This window comes from Trachemys scripta, chromosome 1 (genome assembly GCF_013100865.1).
Source record: "Trachemys scripta elegans isolate TJP31775 chromosome 1, CAS_Tse_1.0, whole genome shotgun sequence".
Taxonomy (NCBI): Eukaryota; Metazoa; Chordata; order Testudines; family Emydidae; genus Trachemys; species Trachemys scripta.
In genome coordinates, this window is record NC_048298.1 from 30,258,181 (window position 1) to 30,277,234 (window position 19,054).

Consider the following 19,054-nt stretch of genomic DNA (forward strand, 5'->3'; position numbering starts at 1 on the left):
CGTGAGGTTTATGTACAAGTAATATTTAAGGAATAATGTATTATATTAAAAGCATGCTTTATATACTTGGAATAAAAATTAGTCAGCAGGGGATAATGTGTGTTGTTGATTGCCCATTCAAGCGGGAGGGAGTTGCCACCCTGCCTATTTTTCTGGTGATACCATACAAGGCTCAATTGTTTGGCCTTGTTAAACCCCAAGACTTTCAATGGAAAACCATCAGAGGCAACGGCAAACAATCAAAACCTCTTGAAGGCAAAAAAGGAACATTATAGCAAGACAGGGGTTCACCCTATCTATGAACAGAAATAAAACACTGTTTCAGTATAACACAGAGGAAGGGAAGGTACCCTGAATCCTTTCGCTGTGGAGACACCTAGAGAAGGTATTCTCGTGAAACACTAGATCTTGGTTCATGTGAAGCCAGCCACAGACTGAACTGGGAGGAAGGGGAGGGGGGAGGGGAAGAGAGACAGACATTTACTTTTTAGATAACAAAGGTAACTATTAATAAGTGTAGGCTCAGGTTCACGTTTTATTATTTTGTATTGTAATCATTTGTTTTCATCACTCTCTCTTGTTTCTAGCAGAATCTTTATTCTTAAATAAACCTTACAAATGCTGTGTGTTAATCAGGGGCAGTGGATTAAGATAAAACTGGTAAACTGCTCCTCTGCAGGGCAGAGGATCTGGAATTTCTGTTAGTAGCCAGTGTCAGGGGCTGGATATCACAGGGAAACAATTCAAAAGGACAAGGGGTGCATCTATTGTTAGTCTGGAAAGTGAAGTCACGGCTGGCATAGCCTGACGGAAAGTGCTTGAGTGGCTGAAAAGCTGGTGGCATTGGGAAACGGACACCCAGCCAAGGACAGGCAAGACACTCTCATGCTCAAGGCAGTGGGTAACACAGTGACTCTTAGTTCTGGAAACCCTGCGAACCATTACAGTTGTTAAAACTAAATTTTGCTCTTTATAGCAGAGCAAATAATTTTTATTTTACTTTTGTCTCTACAGAGGCTGGTGAGGGGAGAAGGGAAGGGGGGGAAGAGAATAATTTTAGCTTTGTGTAAATGGGTTTTGCTATTTTGAAGGGATATAGTGAAATTTTGCTAAATATTTAGGTTTTATAAAAACAAATGTTTACAAAATCTAAGCCCAAGAGATTTGTTTTCATGCATTTTTAAGATTCCAATAGGACCAGTTTTTTTAAAAAAGCCCTGGTAGTGTTTAAAACTCAAACACTTCAGTATTGTACAAACACAGGTAAGCCTGCAAGTGAAGTTGACTAGAAAAGTGAAGTGTAAAGAAATGAAATTGACTTGAGTTTATTTTCAGTCTTCTCATTAATGCAAAGAAACTCAGCACACATAGTGAGGAGTACGTTTTATTTTTTCATCTTTAATAACCAAAGGTGTTTGCTGCAGCACAGATATGGAGGTTTTATTCAAAATGATTTTTTTATGTGACAGCATCCCTTTAATTTTCGGCCTCTTATGTACTTGTATAGATATTTAACATACCAAACACATTTAGCATTAGAAGATAAAAGCATAAAAAGATCTATTCAATAAAGGAAATCTATTTTATGCTGTTTGAAGTATTTCACAGGATTAATTTAAAACCATAATATAAAGGATGTATAACATACATCCGATTTTAGATTATAAAATACTGTGATTATTTGCCTTCAGGTGAAGAACCAGCTTTTAATGCAGACTGAGCAGGAAGAAACTTGCCTACGGGAGCCCAAACAAGGGTTAGGAATATGTGTAGAGGAAGGTCAAGGAAGGTTAAATTAGCCAAGTCAAAGAAAAGATTGTGCTAGGAGCCAACACCTAGGTGAGATTTGCTAAGGGTCTGGGGGCCCTTCTCTTCCCCCAACCCCTCCAAAATTGACAGCATAAACCTTGAAAAACTCCTTTGTCCACCTGCCTATTTTCAGATACACCAAAGACACATTGGACAGAGACCAAGTCAGACTTCTTCATTTTTACAAGGCCAATTCAGACTCTGAGAAACATGCCAAAGGATGAATGATTCACTGATTTCAAATCTACTCTCCATTCTTTTTCTCACTTCAGAGGAAATCAGGGCATATATACTGGTAGATGGGGGCAGGGAAAATCCTTCCCTCTATCTCACTGTCCAGGAGACTGTCATCACCACTTCCACTTAAGGCTCCATTGAGAGGAGGCTGCTCCATCTCATATGAACGTTTTGCAGATGCTGACCACAGTGATGAAGAGGTTTTAATGAGTAAGGCCCTGACAGCAGGAGGAGACAAACACACATAATGGAATCACACTCCAAAGGAAACAGTAAGTGTGATGGAGGGACTTTTCTGAGAGACCAGCGCAAAGTTCAGGACCCACTGTCATGAGCAAGTGGTTCTGCACAGCACACAGGACTCCAATTTCTCTTTTAGAGTGGTGACAAACATGATGGATGACATGGTAAGGAGCCAAATTTGGGGTAGAAATAGCTGTTCAAAGATTGGGCATGTTGAAATGTTACACCAAATCTTTCCATTTCATTTTGCCTGCAGTCTGTGGAATGTCCTGATGTATGCATGAACTATGTCATATCTTGGTTCAGTTAGGGAAGAAAGCAGATGACCCTCTATCCTCTTAGTTAATATCATAACCGCTTGAAGATCTGAATAGGATCTGTGCATTCAGGTGTGAATGCTTTGTTTGTCACTTAGCCTTTGTGCCTTCATCTAGCTCAGGGATTTTGCAGTAGCTGAATAGAAACTTAGTTCCATATTAGTCCTGGTCTAAGCAGATGCAACTCCAACAGTCAGTCAGTCAATCACACAAGGGCTGAACAGTAAACAGCAGTGTGAAGCATTACTAATTTGATGCTCTCAAGTACTAGAGTATAGCATCACAGAGAAATAAAACATGATACAGCACACGGATGTCCCACTCCTTTAATAATTCTTCACATCATTCCAAGAGGGTATTGTGATGCTGATAAACCAGCTCAGATTAGAATTAACAGGCCAGTTCACCTGTGTGTAAACTTTAAAGGCACGTCAAGCAGCACTGCAATGTAACTGGGCTAATTCAATTGTGTGAGAGTATCAAAGGGATGTTAAATGGGCTAGCAGACACCAGCTCCTTCATTTGTGTGGACAAAAAATCAAGGAAAATGGTGTTTGTATGCTTACATCTATCTATATCCTGTACTTATTTAGCCTTAAGATCAAAGATGTGTATACACTGCATGGAACTAATGAATATTTCCTGTATTGTCTTCATTTACCTGTCCATGTTTTAATGAATGGCCAGTGTAACAATTATTTATGTATGCATGGAAAGTAGGTAGTTAACTTCAAACCATGGGTCCTTGGCTTAACACTGGAGACTCAAACTGTCTGCATTACCTATACTGTGCCAGTAACCTTCACTGAGCTGCTTCCAACTACAACTACTGGACCATAGGAATGATTCTGCTCTGATTCATTTCTGGACTGCCTGAACTCTGGCTGAGTGGGGGGGAGGAGGGGAGGAAGAAAGGTCTAAGCATACAGAGTTCCCCAGAATTCATTTTCGGGAAGCCTTGAGGACTTATGTAAAGACTCTACATCTATGCTCTCATGTGGACTACAAGCTCTAATTCACCTGTAATGTATATTATTTGCTTTAATTTCTTAACTCTCTTCTTTTTTAAATTAATAAATCTTTAGTTAGTTTACCAAGGATTGGCTAAAACTATTTTTTGGGTAAAATAAAAGTATCCAGTGACCTGAGGTAACTGACTGGTCCTTTGGAACTGGAAGAACCTAATATGAGGTGGTTTTGATTTTAATAATCTTACATCATAAAGTCCAGTTTGCCTGGGTGATAAACAGGGGCCTGTATTTCATGGTGAAACTAGTGTAGTTGTTCAGGAATACTCTTATTACTGGCTTGGTGAATTTGGGGGTATTTGCCCTATGTTCTGACAATCTATCCTGAGTCAAATAGCTGCAGAGGGTGGATCTAGCGGTGCTCATAATATATGTAAACTGTCTTGAGAAGGAATGTGCCTAGCCCTGAACAGTTACTGGTGGTTATGGTTGGATCAGGGTGCTACAATTGGCCACCTGTCTGAAAAGGTGCTCCATGGCAATTTTATAGGTGTATGGATTCAATGATCCAAGGTTCACTTGGTACAGTATACCACTGCTTATCCAAATAGCACATGCAACTCAGATTTTATTTGGATAATTAGGAGTTCAGATAATTGAGGGGGCAGGATCCATTCAGCAGCAGGGTAGCCTCCCATGTGACCAAGGGTTTGTGCTTTCACTTTCTTTTCCTGGCAGCCTCAGATGCAGGTCTCTGCTCTGCCTCAGTCACTAACTCCTATGACAGCAGGGCTGCAGAAGGCTTGCTGCACTGTTCCCTGTAGAGGCAAGGTATGAGGCAAAAAAGAGACTCCCCTCCCCCCCCAGGACCCTGCTCTGCTCCCTCAACATCACAGCCTTGCTCCTGCACCTTCCATCTGCAGGGATTGGAGGGCAGCAGCAGAGCGACTCCTCTAGAGTTCCACTGTCACAACATTGCTCAATCACTCCCATGACAGGGGGGCTGCAGAGGGATCCCTGTACTAGTGTACAAACCACACAAGAGCCGGGAGAAAAGGCCCCATCCTCCACCTTGCAGTCCTGGCTAGGGAAGCTCTGCTCTATTAGCCGAAATGCCTCATTATCTGAGTCCCTTCCTTGACCCACAGCATGAAATGCACAGAGGATAAGGAAGAGTCTGCAATAATGTGGAAGGTTTAGATAACTGAAAGTTTACTATATATGGTTAAAGACCAAGTCTGAAGTCATGAGAGTCAGAGCACACAAACAGCCAATGGGAGTTTTGGCTGTGGAAAGATTGCAGGATGAGGGAATGATTTGGCATGACCAGTTTGCGTTAATATTAATTACGCTAATTCTTGAAGGGAAGTTGCCAACTCATTTACCCAAAACAAGCTACCCAAGTCCTTGATTCTATGTAATTATTTTGATGAATTTTTCCAATAAAATGTACAATAATTCAAAGGGAAAATTATCTTGATGTACAGTATCTATAGGGAAGAACTGGTCAGGACATACAATTCATAGATTAGAATGTGGATGAAGTTCATACGGCACATCCAAAGGGAAAAATTGACGAGAAAAAGATTTACCAGTCTGAGGTGAAGAGACACCACAGGATAACACTGCCTTAAACAAAATATGATACAACTAAAAGTAAGAAGCTAAACATTTTCCCTTTCATGCACCTACACAAGTGTTTTAAGATAGATAGTGGACAGGCACCACACCCCTTCTTAAATTACTCTTCAAACTAAAGAGTTGATAAGTGAGATTGAATGCATTCCTTGGGAACAGTTTTCTGTTAGCATAGAAGAACTCATACTACTTTTCTCTGAACATAGTGACACACCAAAGTAGTGCTTTGTGTTTGCTTTCTTCCAGTCCATTTGATGACACTGGCAGAAGGTAAACCCATGGTTCAAGAGAAGTTTTACAGACAGGTTGATCCATTGTTACTGCTTTGCAATATAAAAGTCTTTTGTCAAGTTGTTACTAGTACTAGACCACTCCTAGGACAATGAAATAGACTCCGGCATTATGAGACAAAAATCAACTGATTCATGTGAGCCGAGTTGTAGGACAATATGTAAATTCAGCAGCCTAGTAGCAATCTGGATAGCTTCACTGATGGCAGTAACTGCACAAGTCTTTTTTAAGTTCATTAATTGTATACTGAAGTTAAATAAATACAAAGGACTGGTGATGTCTTAGCCAACAGGGGACATGCCAAAGAAATATACTAATGACCGGCTGATCAGTTGTTGTATGGGTAAACTGCCAACACATTCACTATTCATATAATAAACATCACCGTTCACAATACAGTATTGCATAACATTGTGAAAGCAGGTTTGGTTTCTGTTAGTGGACACACTCAAAATTCTTCGAGAGGCCCAAGTGGGTGAGTTTGTGATGCTTTTATCTTGCCTACATCCATGCAGTAAGTTGACAGTTAATGAATATACAAATGACTTTTGAATTTGCAGGCATGAATTAAGCCTGGTGAAGCGCATGCTATTCTGAATGCTGAGCTATCACTTTATCTGGATTATGTGATCAGTCTTTGCATACACAATGTAGATACATTTCCTAATTTAACAGGGTATACATAGAATAAGGTCAATTTCTACTGCCATCTAAACAATATTTGGGGGTATGCCTGTAACAGAAGGAGGGAAGGTATTCTGAACCATAAGAATTCCCTGAATTTGTAAGAGGCAGTTGAATGGAGAGGAAAATGGAAGAAAATGTATTGAGAGAAGCAAGATACCCCAAAAGGAGAGAAAGTCAGTAAGGAAAAGGTAATAGGAAGCAGGGTGAAGTGTACAAGAAAGCTGGGGATAGCATGAGAGAGGAAATCAAAAAGCAAGAGAGAAGAGCAGTCCAAGAAGCATGTCTGAAAAAAAGTGGTTACCTTGATAGTACTAAGGTCAACGGTACAGCTACCACCGCCAAATAAGGCTCTCTATTTTACTTCTAATGAATCTGAACTGGTCTCAAACTTTCTTTACACAGAACTATTATTTGGTTTTATATATTGGTTTAAAACATGAAATATGACCCACACAAGAAGCATAATTCTACCTTAGTTGACCTTCATACTAGCAGAGTCATCACTTTTTTTCTCAGTACCTTCCTGGTACTTAGTATTCAGGTTGGCTTTTCACAAATGAATGCTCCATCTTAGCAGTCTACTTTGTAAACTATGGGTGGGTGACCAGGCCCAGATTAATCAATGTGCACTCAGAGCACTTGCAGTGTCTCCATCTCAAGGCCCGCCCCTCCTGCCCCCCATCAACCACCAGATCCAAAATAAAGAATGGCCAACTATGGTCTGCAGGCCATATCCAGCCCACCAGAATATTTCATTTGACCTGCTGCCCCATGTACTGGAAGGGGGTGGGGAGTGGAAATTCCCCTTTCCCCTGATCTCGACACATCGCTCCTGCATCCTCCACGTGGCGCTTATGACATGTTGCAGGCTACAGAGACAAAGCTCTATTCCTCCAGTAGTAGATGGTGCTGCTTAGCTGCCCCAAAAGCTGTTTGCTTAGAACGTTGTTGCATAGTCTCATGACCCCTCAAAAAGTAGCAGATGCTAGACAGTTTGCCTTTGCCTGCTACTTTTAAAATTTTAATTCTCCTCTCACTTGCCCCTAAAACACCCATTGAGAGATAATGCTTTTGAGTTAATTAAATTGAGAACTGTTGAGTATAAAAATTCAATACTTTTGTCTACTAATATGTAAAAGGAAAAATGAATAGCTACATGCACTCTGTAAATTACAGAAACGTTTCCATTTCCAATATGATAATGTATAATAGTTTTGTCCCACCAGTGGAAGACAGCACTACAGAAACTCTAACCTAACAGACATTGCACTCAGGTGAGCACCAGGACTACAACTGTGAGTGGGTTCACCAGGGGCTAGGGAAGAATTCTTGCAACTTTTCCTCATGTATGTCAGTGACTGTTTCACACAGTGGCCCTATGATTTAAGAGGACTTGAAATTGAGCCTTAAGATTTGTAAAGTGCACAGATTGATATAAATTACTGAAAATATTAATGTATACACTACACATATGTACCCTTTACCAATTTCCCATCTTTATTTAGTAATAAAACATTAAGAAAAAAAGACTCCTTGCCTTTCCCCCTCTTATTTCTAACATTAAAAAACCAAAACAAAAAACCACACATACTTAACCAACTATTATATATAAGGATTTATAGTTTAAGTTTGTTCTCCAGAAGAGCGTGTAACATAATTTAGAGGTTAACTTCCTTAATCATGTTCATTACATATATTTCTCAAAATCACTATTCAAAACCAAAAGTAAAATTATGACTCTTAACAGAACGTGTTTAATATAAAACCTTGCAAAATACAGGACAAGATACAATGTAAATTCACATACGGCAAACGGCTGTACAGTGGACAAAATGAATGCAAAAAGCAAACAACTCACATTTATAACAAATAGACTATAAAGGATTGTATAAGAAAAGAAATTAAAAAGTTTAATACTGTTTTAACATCAGTGAAGATCGTTTTTCCTGTCCGTTTTAAAAATAATATCCCCAAATATGTACATTTAACAAATATCAGATGGTGACAAACTGATACACTACAAAAGCTATTCAACTCCCCCCTTTTAACCTATTCCTCTTCCCAAAGTCTAACTGTGCCATAACAGGGGGGGAGGGATAGCTCAGTGGTTTGAGCATTGGCCTGCTAAATCCAGAGTTGTGAGTTCAATCCTTGAGGGGGCCACTTAGGGATCTGGGGCATAAATCAGTACTTGGTCCTGCTAGTGAAGGCGGGGCCAGGACTCAATGACCTCTGAGTCCTTTCCAGTTCTATGAGATAGGTATATCTCCATATGTTATAACCTAAACATTAGAGTTATGCTTTTTTCCTGCACCTTCTTTAGGTCACTAACACCATAAATAGATGAATGTTTTCAGATGAGCATATCTCAAACCCAGAACACTTTACTCAGACAAAAAAACCGTTACTGAAGTCGATGGAAATTTTGCCCAAGCAAAAAGAGTTAAGTGAGAAAGCAATTCTGATTTTGTTCCTATAGATTTAATTGAGTTGCAAATTGATTCAAGTGTGTTTCTTCATTAATATTAATAGGATAAGCACATGCAAATCTCTCAGCAGAGTGATTTATATAAAGCACATAAGATATACAGTACCTTTGTTTTACTGACTAGACTATAAGACTAAATGAACAGGAGTGAGAGTTGGGTACATTTAACAATTAAAATAGTAAATAAGGAAATTTAATATTTATGTTCACTAAAAATACTAAATTTCAGAATTTTTCATTATTTACCATCAGCACACTCAGTGTTTTGTCTCTTATCACTACTAATTTCAAATTTTAGACATTTAGTTGCAGGCAGTCATGTGACTGTCAACACAGAATAATTGTGTGCCTTACCTGAACAATTGTATGCCCACACTCATCTGTAGTTCTGGAGACACCTCTGAGTATTACTACTATTAACTCCAGTATTGAAGAGGGAGCCCTCCCTCTAGTCCAGACCACATTTTGAATGGAGCCTTAGGGATCTCCTTTTTTGGGTCATTGATTTTCAAGTGCCAAAGACGCTCTTTAGATTAGTTTTTGCAGTTAAATCTACTTTGTCAGAGGACTTCACTTAGAGAAAGGTTTTGAACAATGCTTCTCACTAGCAGTGGTCAGAATTAGCTCCAAAAGGGTGGCTATCATAGTGAATTGGAATGGACCAGCACCTCAGATACGGAAGGAAGCTAGCAGCAGGGTTTCTGCAGGTCTTGTGACTACAGAGCATCAAGAAGAACATAATATGGACCTGTCTCTGGAATCTGTGGACCAGCTCCCCAATGGTTCTATGCTTCTTGTGACAGAAACATTGAGAGAGAAGAAGAGGCTGTGTTTCTATCATACAAAAGGGATTTCAACACTTGCACAGTTGGCCAATGATGAAAACAGATATAGAATATTGGGATCTTTTCACTGTACAGAATAAAGTGTATAGCCTCTATTCAGTGGGTTTCAACCGATAATGCTGTCAGTTAGTGTTTGTTAGTACACATTTATAATTTTCCCCTCACCATTCCCATTTATACTAGCATATGTAAGCCCCATAACACTAAACAAGAAAGCAGTTATATAATAATAATTTTATCATATACTTTAATTTTTGCTTCCTCCCCTTCATGTAAATTCCCTCTCCCACAAACAAGACATTGTAGCCATCACTATTTATGCTGGTCCACCAATAGCTTTAGGGAGCATTACTGTTCATATTTTATTCTACAGGCAGGGGAACTACAGAAAGTTACTACGTTAATAAATAAAGTAAACTGAAAGTTAACCCTTTTTTGTTCTTACCAGCAGGGATTATGCCAATCCTTATATTGCACTGGACTAACGGTGCTTTGGGATTATTTTGATCTATGCCAGAATCCTTCTGTATTCTTCCAATTAGACCATGCATCACTTCACTGAACATTCCGTCCCCACCAACACAAACAATACTGCCAGAAAACACAAGTTAGAATGCATGCTAACAGTCAATAAACACATTAAATGTTCCAATTAGCGCAGACACCACTTACGGTCATCACTTTGTTCTCCCTATTCACCTTTATGATTTATAAAAAAAGGGACACAGTCAACTTAAAACATTATATTTAAAACAAAACAACAAAAAAAGATAGCTGCAGAAACTACAGGAGTTCCCCTGCCTCATTTTTTAACTTTACAACAATTTTCTCCTGTTTTTTAAATGTGTTTTTTCTTTCCCCTGTTGCTTTGTGAACACAGACACAAACATTAGTGGAAACTAACTATACAAGTAAAACACAGACTGTACACAAAGAGCCCTCAAATACAAAATTAAACAAAGTAAAAATTCCTCCCCCTTTTTAGTTGCTATGTTTATAAATAATTTGTAAATTAACATACGCAGTTTCAGATAGAAGTATGATATTTGTATCCTTCAATATGCAATATAATTCCATTTAATCTGTTTTTTCTGTTAATTTTTATCAACTTTACTTAATATACTACATCACACACAATTACTATCAAAAGACATACTTTGAATCCTGAACTGAACATTTATACATTTTAAAACCTTACAGTATAGGTTTATAAAATGGTAGACAATTGGAGGCTCAAGTCTCAAAAGTACGAAGGCTTACATACTAACTAAAAAGTAATTTATCCTTCCTAAAGTGGCTGAATCCTGAAACCTTAAATTGTCTTGTTACACAAAAGCATAAAAGAGAGTTGGATATATCAAGATTACAATTCTACAATCTGACAACAAGTAGTTTTACATGGCTTCAGAAGCAAGAGTTTGTTTTGCAAAATTAATCTGGTTTAGCTGCAGTAGCAAGTATAGTTAAAGCTCAGGACTGATAGACTCAAAGTCTGTAACCAAGAGAGGCACCAGAAACAAAGCATTACATGATGGTAAATAATATCTGGTCTGTGCATAAATATTAACAAAATGCACTGCCTTAAAAATCTTAAAAGGGCACAGAAAGTTAATTAAAAAAAATATCTTCCAATGGGATGCACTATGAGAATGAGCCTAGTCAAACCTTCAGAAAATTGTGTACTAAGTCCCCAACATACACATACAAGCATCAGAAAGTAATATATGAAAACAAGTGGATTAGTACAATTACTCTCTAGTTTGTTCAGTGTGTACTCTGACGTGCAGCACCTATTTCTATTTTGCATCCACTTCTCATGCAGAATACTCCTAATGCACATTCTTCACCATATGTATGAAACAGACCAGTATGGGGAATAGGCACTCTCAGTACAGATCAGAATAGAATTTGTCCTCACCATCATGCAACGCATATAGGCTATTATACCAATATACTTTTTCCATGTTATTTGTTGACCACTTAAGTATTTCAATTCTGTTGTCACTGAACTGCTGCACTGTCAAACTGATCAAACTCTTGGCACAGAGTAGAAAAATAAGCAGTTAAGAGAAACTCCTATGTAGACAATCCACAAGTGACATTTATCCTTTGAGAGAACCCTATTTTGACTCCAGTACTGGAGTCACAGTCCTATAAATATATGTTAGCTTCTGCTCAATACTTGCTCTCTTGCTCTCTCCAAACACCTTGTTTTAAAAGTAAGAAAGAAAGATACAGTTTCTCAGTTGTATATTATTGAGTTACATTATACCTCAACAGAGAAGGCAGTTGCCAGTTTCTCACCTCCTTAAGTATATTCTATACCCAATCAGCCCCAACTCTAGATTGTATCTATAACGCTGTAGAATTGGTTTGGGATTAATGTAGGACTGATATAAAGATAATATTATCCCACTCTCCACTAACAGCAAGTACAAATTCAATATTGCCAGGATGAAACAGATGCCTATCCCTTCTGAAGGATAATCTCCATGGACAATATAATAGAGACCAAGAAATTCCTGGTATATTACTTTGACTCAAACTGGAAGTGAATACCAGAATATCAATGTATAAAAAATTGTAGTTTAGTGAAGAGTTCCATCGTTTTAACTAAATTCTTATGAATTGGCATCCTGGGGCCTGGCTATTATGGATAGAAGTGGTAGCACTGACAATTTTTATGCTGAAGTATCTAATGAGTAGATATCTTAGACATAGATAGAAAAAAATCCTTTCAAACCTAACTGGAGAAAATGTGAAATAGCTAAACAAATATTTGTGGCAGTCACGTATGCAGTGGGAACCAGAAAGGGTCAGAAGTGCAATCAGCTTGATAACGGTCACACTTTCTTCTAAAGATCAGACCTTCACTGTATCTGAATTATACACTGAATTACCGTAAAACAACTATTTTTACCTCTTTTTAATCTTCTTTCTTTTAGATTTTTCAGTTCAGATTTTTCTCTCAGCCAGATCAAAGAAGTTCCAATTAAAAAAAATCTAATGTTCTATCAAGTTAGAGAGATCAAATGAGATATTCAGGAATAATAAAGACTACACGCACGGATATCTGGCTCTTTCTTAAGGAAGACTTTGAACAAAATATTGGGAGTGATTTTCTATAAGGATAGGTCTTATATGCTGCATTAGGAGCTACTATATTTGGTCACTGCTACTCCCTCATGTTTTCAGGGAGGGTGTGAACACCCAGCAATCCTCATAGTGAGTTATTTACAACATATACTAGACTACATTTTCAGAGGGTCAGTTTCCCTTTATACAGGTGTATAGATTTATCCCCACAACTGGCTTACAAACATGAAAACAGCACTTCAACCCACCTGTAAATTCACCTCTTTATTTTGGAGCTATTTGAAACCTATTTTCAAACATCCACTCCATAACTTCTCCAAAAAACACAATTCCCCTAAACTTAACAGGCCTCATTTTATCCTAGAGCAGAATTTTTCTGGGAAGTCAAAGGAGTTTAAAAATGTGTAGTGTTGAAATATTTTTCCTGTTGCCATCATAAAAATTATTCAATATTTTGGTTTCTCTCTCCAAAATGGCTTTGCCTAGAAAGTCCAGGTTTTGTTTTATTTTTCTGGGCTTCCTCAAAAGAAATATATTCGTATTCTGATGGAGTGATGACTGGTAGTAGTAGCGGAGTTTAAAAGTATATTGTGCTTGTGATAGGATGCATATAGCTCACACTAACATGTGGGATGTTGAAGTGGAAGAGAGGGACCGGAAAAACAGAGTCTTTTATCCATGTTAAACTTTAAAGGGGAAATTTTCAGAAGTGCCTAAGGGATTGAGGATTTGTATTTTAAACTATCCTCCTTAATGCTTTCCTTTTCTAGATATAGAACTTAAAAGGCTAAAAGTTTGTGATATAACAACTTTTGGCTAAAAGACTATGTTCTTTAGTACTGGAAATCAAAATCCAGTCCAATGATTGGCAAACCGATATGGCAGTGATGGAAAGGTTCTCCAACCATAATAAAAATGATAAGTTCATTGACATATGGGTAGACCTTATAGAAATAGTGGAATACGTTGGTGAGTCACGTTATGACTCCTCCTTCCCTTCTTCTTTATATTGTTTCTTTCCCTCAGTCTCCTCTATTTTTATTACCTTTTGTATCATTTGTATTTAATTGTGTGTGTAAAAGTTAATGATTGGTCGTCTGATCCTCTGTATGGTAACTTTCACTGCAGTGTTTGGGTCATTTTAAATTGTAATGCTTTTATATTCAATAAAAATGGGGGAGGGGAGAAGACTAGAAATGGTTACTTACTGTAACTGTGGTTTTTTGAGATGTGATGCAGACATGTATTCCACTTAGGTGTGTGCACACCCAGTGTGTCAGAGCCAAAGACTTTTGCCTAGCAGTACCCGTAAAGGGGCAGTGCATGTGCCTCCCCTCCCTACCCCCCCAGGTATATGAGGCAGCGCTGCCCCGATTCCCTCCCCCCCCAATTCCTTCACACTGAAAACCGATGAGACAAGACTCCACGGAAGAGGGGATGGAGGGTGAGTCAGGAAATGCATGTCTGCATCACATCTCAAAGAACCACAGTTACAGTAAGGAACCATTTCTTCAAGTAGATGCAGATGAGTATTCCACTTAGGTGACTCATGAACAGTACACCAAACCGGAGATGGGGCTCGCAGTCCACTGCAATAGGGATCACAGGACTGCCCTTCCAAGACCTGCATCCAGTCTGGAAGAAGCAGTAATAGCATAATGATCCATAAATGTATGTATGGACAACCATGTGGCTTCCCTGCAAACGTCCAGTATAGAAATGTCACTATCAACATCGCTTGTGCACTCGTGGAGTGAGCCCGTATCTGCTGAAGACGTGCAGTGAAAGATATCTCTCATGCAGCCTTGATACAGGATGTTATCCATCTAGAGATGTCCTGTGCAGAGATCGCTTGTCCCTTCATGTGGTACGCATATGACACGAACAGGTGAGGTAAAACATGCTACAGTTAGTCTTGTCTAGATAAAAGGCTAGACATTGCCCGATATCAAATATGTAGGTGCTGATCTTCTGGGGAAGATTGCAGCTTAGGGAAAAAAAACAGTTAAATTCAGATGAAACAGAGACCACCTCGGATAAAAACCTTGGGTGTGGTCGCAGCGTTACCTTCTCCTTGGAGAATTGTGTGAAAAGCGACTTGGCCATGAGGGCCTGCAACTCGCACACCCTCCTTTCCAAAGGGATGGCTATCAGAAATGTGGTTTTCTCAGACCGAACAAGAGGATGCAAGGGGCTTGAACAGAGGGCCCATCAGAGCCACGAGAACTGTGTTTAGGTCCCACAATGGACAGGTTCTCAGACCAGAGGATGTAAGTGGACACACCCCTTTAGAAATCTCGTCACCATAGTATTAGAAAAAAAACTGACTTCCCTTGAATCGGGGGATAAAATACTGATATTGCTGCCAAATGCTCTCTCGGTGAACTGAGCACAAGGCCCGATTTCTGAAGATGTAACAGGTATTCCAAGATGTACTGGATGGAGGCCTCTGTCAGGTGGGTCCCACGGACCAAGGGCCACACAAAGAACCTGTTCCATTTCACTAAGTAGGCCATCCTAGTGGAGGACTTTCCACTGTTGAGTAAGACTTGTTAGACAGCCTCCAAGCACTGCTCTTCCTTTTCATTTACCCATGCAACAGCCACACCATGAGATGCAGGAGCTGACTGCAGGATGGAGGGTATGGCTCTGGTTCTAAGTGAGCAAGTTAGAATGGAGAAGAAACTGACAGAGCAAAAAGATCTGAGAACCAGCACTCTCTTGGCCATGTTGGCATGAGGATGAGCTTGGTCTGATGCCTTAGGAGCTTTGGAATGACCAGAACAGGTGGAAAGGTGTACAGGAGAGTTGACTGCCAGCTGCAGCAGACGGCGTCAGAGAGGGAGCCCTAACTAAGGCCCACTCGAGAGCAGAATAGTCCACACTTTGGTTTTGTCTCATTGCAAACAGCTTGATCGCAGGGATGCCTTATGTTGCAAAGATGACCTGGAGAACACTCTTCGTCAGGGACCACTTGTGGCTCAGGGAAAAAACCTTGCTGAGATGGTTCGCGAGATGATTTTCCATCTCCAACAAATCGACTGCTACCCAAATGATGTCTTCTTCGATGCAAAATTGCCACACGTTGATCACCTCCAGGCAGAATAACCTGGAATGTGCCCCCTCACACCCTCTGCTTGTTCACATAGTACATTGCGGTGGTATTGTCAGTGAGTACATGAACCACTGAATGTCTGATGTGGTCACCAGGACATGAATTGTGGAGGGCCTGAAGTTCCAACATGTTGATATGGAGTGAGGCTTCTTGTTCCGACCACAGGCCCTGCACCCTCAACAAGTCCAGATGTGCCCCCCCCCAAAACCAGAAGGGAACCGTCGGTAACCACTAACTCGGTCGGAGAGGGCCAAGCTAAGGCGACTCCTTGGCACACATTGCATGGGGATTCCCACCAGAGCAAAGCATATAGGACTAGCAGAGGAAGGTGAACCAGCCTGTCCAGAGAATGGGCAGCAGGGCAATAAACCATCCTAAGCCACATCTGAAGAGGGCGAAGACAGAACCTGATGCATTGGACCACCTGAGTGCAAGCGGACTTGTGGCCCTACAGGCTCAGATGCACACTTCAATCTTGTCTGAGAACAAGACTCGGCCATCAAAGGGCAAGTCCTTCATGGCTTGCTGGACATCCACAGTGATCCCAGAGTTTTGCAACCAGGAAGCCTGCATAATAGTTACTACCGAGGCCATTGCCCTGGCTGAGGTATCGGCAATGTCAAGAGCGGACAGTGGGAATGTTTTAGCCACCAAGCAACTTTCTACAACAAGCGCCCTGTACTCCTCACATAAGGCCTCGGGCAACTGATCCTCAAATTTAGCCATGGCTGACCAATTGAGGAAAACATACTTGGCCAGCAAAGCTTGTTGATTTTCTATCCTCGCCTGTAAGGTTAATGAGATATAGATGATCCTGCCCAGAAGGTCCAACAGCTTGGAGTCTCTGTCCTTGGGGGTAGACTTGAACCTACCCTGCTGGGCCCTGTTTATGGCTATTATGATCAAGGAGTTTGGGGCCAGGTGGGAATAGAGCCCCTCAAATCTCTGCATGGGAATCGAGTAGCATTTTTCCATGTGTTTGACCACCAGCAGCACCGAGACCAGTATATTTCACAGGGCTCTTGCTGACTCAAGGAGTGCATGATTGATTGGGAGGGTCATTCTCCTGGGGATGGTGGGCTGCAAAATGTCCACCAGTTTGTGCCTGTTTTCTTGGAGAACTCTACATGGATGCCCAAGGATACGGCTATGCAGTCTAAGAGAGTCCTTGTACACCTTAAAATCCTCTGGAGAAGGAGAAGATGAACCAGGCAGCTCAGCATCATCCTCAGCAATGAGGACTAAGGGAAGGAGGACTCAATCGCCACGTGGAGGAAGACTGCTAATGCCCAGGCTTGTGGTTGATCCAAAGCCACCACTGTCAACCTGGTAGGTGACTTTGGCTTTGAATGGGATGAAGAACAGGATCTCCATGAACGAGGAGCATCTCACTGAGTCCAAGGCAACTGAAACGGGTAGGGCATTGGTGGCCAATAAGGGGCTGAGACAAGTACCTCCATCCTGGCCACAGGGCACACGCCAGCCCTGGGAGCCATACTGGTCCATTGGCAGCCCCCTTGAGTTAATCAGGTGACGAGTGGGAGGATGACGACGCCGACTCTGAATCAGAGCCCCGGGATCTCTGCAACATTGGCGGAGCGACATTAAATGGAACCAATCGGCAGTCTGATTCATCCATTGCCTAGAATGTGGCAGAAAGTGGCACTCCTGACGTGGCAGTACTGAGCATGCTGATGGCACAGGTAGTATTGGTCCAAACATAGGCACCGATTCCATGGGTGCTCCGGGGCTCAAGCACCCACAGAAAAAAAAAATAGTGGGTGCTCAGCTCACAGGAGCCAGAGTTTGAATGTGGAATGTGAGGAGTTCTGTGCTGCTTCAACTTCTGCTCTTGGGGAAGGGAGTTTATAAACAGAGGCAGGGTGATGAAGATAACAAAAGACTTGTCATTAAATTAAATTAAGGATCTTTAGATGACCCTGAAAGCATTATCAGGCACTCCAGTTAAAAGATAGAAAACAAAGGGCGGGAATAAATGGTACATTTTCAGAATGGAGAAAAGTAAATAGTGGTGTCCTACAGGGGCTTATATTGGGCCCAGTGCTGTTCAACATATTCATAAATAATCTGCAAAAAGGGGTAAACAGTGAGGTGATAAAGTTTGCAGATGATACAAAATTACTTAAGATCATTAAGTCCAAAGCAGACTGCAAAGAGTTACAAAGGGATCACATAAACCTGGGTGACTTGGCAACAAATGGAATTTCATCTGCCATTTTTAAATGAAAAGTAATGCACATGGCAAAACTTAATCCCAACTATACATACAAAATGATGGTGCCTAAATTAGCTGTTACCCATCGAGAGAGATCTTGGAGTCATTTGCAGTACTCTGGAAGCATTATGTTTCCAGAGTACTGCAAATTTATAAGAATCCTTGTCACCATGCCTGTATCATCCTGAACTCATTCTCCAGCTTCAGAAGATTTAAAAATTATCTCCAGTCATCAATGGGATAGCCGCAACTGAATAATGTAGCTGTCCTTAACGTGCATCAAGACAATACCAGGGAACTAGATGTAAATAAGATTGCTGACAGTTTCATACAGAAAGCTACAGTGAGACATAATGTCTTTAAACTGGGACGTTAGTAAGACAGCTTGTAGGTGATCACAATGATTTTAATATACTGTAATTCATAACGTATGTATGTAGTTCATAATAATTTAATTATTAAAATTGTAAAGATATCAATGATAGACACATTCAATAACTAGAATATGAAAGAAGTGTATAAATATGCTGAAAAATAACCTCTCCCCAAAACTGGCAGAGTGCCCCCTTCCACTCCCCAAACACACACACACACACACACCTCTTCAAAAGTATCCACCAGCAAAAACAAAAGTCAGCGCCTATAGGTCCAAGTGCAAACAGCGGTACCAGAGTGAATCGACATCAAGGGTGGTGAAAGCCGCCAATGGAGAATCTGCGGAGTTGAATGCAGTAGGGCCGAAGACAGTCCTGTTGCAGAGGTCCCTGTACCGATTCTGGTACCAGCTCCATCCTCACCATGGGGAGGGGAGCGTCTGATGCCTGCCAACAGACATGAGGGTTCAGCAGTTCGCTCCACCGGAGGGGCTATACTTGGCACAGCCCTGGGAATGTCCTGGACCAACAGGGAGGTCTGGACCAAAAGGAAGAAGAGTCTGTGGCTGCCTTATATGCTGACAACATGGACATAGTTGGTACCAGCATATTCCTTGTCAGTACTGGACTCAACGGATACCTGGAGTTTGAACCAGAGTCGATGGTACAGGGTTTCTGCCCCTCCCACTTAATACTGGGGAAGGGTCAGA

The 19,054-nt window shown here is 40.7% G+C and overlaps 1 protein-coding gene across 1 annotated transcript in view; it reads right to left on the reverse strand.

The window, feature by feature from the left end:
• CERK (ceramide kinase) overlaps positions 1–19,054 on the reverse strand; it is a 65,954-nt gene that overhangs the window by 22,403 nt on the left and 24,497 nt on the right. Inside the window, exon 6 of the mRNA XM_034767104.1 lies at positions 9,969–10,114. Coding sequence (XP_034622995.1) covers positions 9,969–10,114 — 146 coding nt within the window. The remainder of the gene's footprint in view (positions 1–9,968; positions 10,115–19,054) is intronic.